The sequence below is a fragment of the Trichechus manatus genome, unplaced genomic scaffold (assembly GCF_000243295.1).
Source record: "Trichechus manatus latirostris isolate Lorelei unplaced genomic scaffold, TriManLat1.0 scaffold00062, whole genome shotgun sequence".
Classification (NCBI taxonomy): Eukaryota; Metazoa; Chordata; class Mammalia; order Sirenia; family Trichechidae; genus Trichechus; species Trichechus manatus.
This window is the reverse complement of record NW_004443998.1, coordinates 4,061,741-4,063,520: the sequence shown is the minus strand read 5'-3', so window position 1 is coordinate 4,063,520 and position 1,780 is coordinate 4,061,741. Positions and strand designations below refer to the sequence as shown.

General features: G+C 49.2%; 1 protein-coding gene across 1 annotated transcript in view; it reads left to right on the top strand.

Moving 5' to 3' along the window:
- KCNAB1 (potassium voltage-gated channel subfamily A regulatory beta subunit 1) overlaps positions 1-1,780 on the top strand; it is a 375,850-nt gene that overhangs the window by 359,790 nt on the left and 14,280 nt on the right. Inside the window, 1 exon segment of the mRNA XM_023733842.1 lies at positions 931-1,025. Within this exon segment, the coding sequence (XP_023589610.1) occupies positions 931-1,025 (95 nt within the window).

Here is a 1,780-nt window from a genome sequence, read left to right as displayed (position 1 = left end):
TTTGGCCACCAGAAAAACACGAATGAGGCCCACTGTCAGGCTTGTTTATCACAAGTTTCCAGAGATAACTTTCTTCTGAAGAAATGGAAGAAAATGGCAGGTCAGGAAGGAAAGGTTAAAATTCAGCAACAGCGGCAATAATGACTGTTGTTACTGCCGTACAGTATTGTGTTTGCCGCCCACGAGGCATTAAACTCCTTCTACGCACCCGGCGCTGTGTTAGGCCCTGCGGAGACAAGCCAGGTACTGCGTCTCTGTGCGGGTGGAGGAGGGCCTGTCTCTGACGGTGAAAAAACAGCATGAATTTTGGACATGAGAAAATCATGGATAAGCTGCATTTTCAGGCTTCCTTACGTGAACCAATCCTAAGAACGGACAGTGCACGTTTGATGGGTTTATAAAGAATGAAACGCAATTTGTAAATCCCTAAATATTCCCGGAAAGCTGTATGCTGGTATGAACCCGTTTATCTGGCCACCTTTCCACCACAGCGAACCAAGTCCTGGAGTCCCTGGGTCGTGCAAACGTTGGGCACCGTGCTGCTAACAGAAAGGCTGGAGGTTCGAGTTCACCCAGAGGCACCGTGAAAGAAAGGCCTGGTGATCAATTTCTGCAAAAGCAGCCACTGAAAACCCTGTGTAGCACAGTTGTGCTGTGACACTCGGGGGGTCGCCGTGAGTCAGGGTCGACTCAACAGCAGCTGGTTTGGTTTTTGCTCTTAGTTGGTTTATTGTGGGAAGAATCTACAGACCACCACATTTGCCAGTTCACCACTTTTTACCTGTACAGCTCAGCGACGCCTGTCACTGAAATCATGTTGTACGGCATCACCAGACAGCAGCTGGCTTGTCAGAGTCCTGTTGGAACACTCCTATACTGTTGATCCCACAAGCAACTTTCTTATGTTTTTTCTTTTTTCTTTTTCTGTAGGGGTTGGAGCAATGACATGGTCTCCACTTGCCTGTGGAATCATCTCAGGGAAATATGGAAACGGGGTGCCTGAAAGTTCCAGGGCTTCCCTGAAGGTATTTTCCTCAAACTCTAGAAAAGTGGCTTTTCATCCAGTCTTGGGATGGGGGGAAGGCTGGGGGAAGGGGAAGGAAAAAGATGGATTAAAACAGCTCCAAATCAGCCTTTGGCTTCCAGCTCGGACAAAAGCGTGGACTTGGCCAGGCTGGTTTCCTCTGGTGGCTCCCCCTGTCCCCTGGGTCTCCGCTCCTGGCCAGGCAGATGTCAGCCCTTTATCATCTGCCAGCCCAGAAAATCCTTCTTCTGTGAGATCTGGGGGAAAAGGGCCCAATGACGTGGCTGGACACGCAGGGCTCCAATCCCTATCTTGTTTATTCTTACGCTAAAGAAGGCATTTCATTCTTCTTTTAAAATATGAAATTTAAAATCCCTTTTCTATATGAGAGAAGCCCCTGGGTGGTGGCACATGGTAAATGCTCTCAGCTGCTAACCAAAAGGTTGATGGTTAAAGTCAACCCAGAGGCACCTCAGAAGAAAGCCCTGGCTATCTGCTTCCAAAAAACCAGCCACTGAAAACCCCATGGAGCGCAGCTCTGCTCTGACACACATGGGGTCGCCGGGAGTCGGAATCGACTCGATAGCCACTGGCGGTGGTGGTTTTTATACCAGAGCACCCGATTTTACTTTTCTTGACAAACTTTAAGCCACACAAGTTTACTCCATATAGGGAAAACTGATGGAGCTGGGTGTGGTGTGAGGTTGGTTGCATTTTGATCGTGTATGGGGCGCGGGGGGCTGGGGTGAGGAAGGG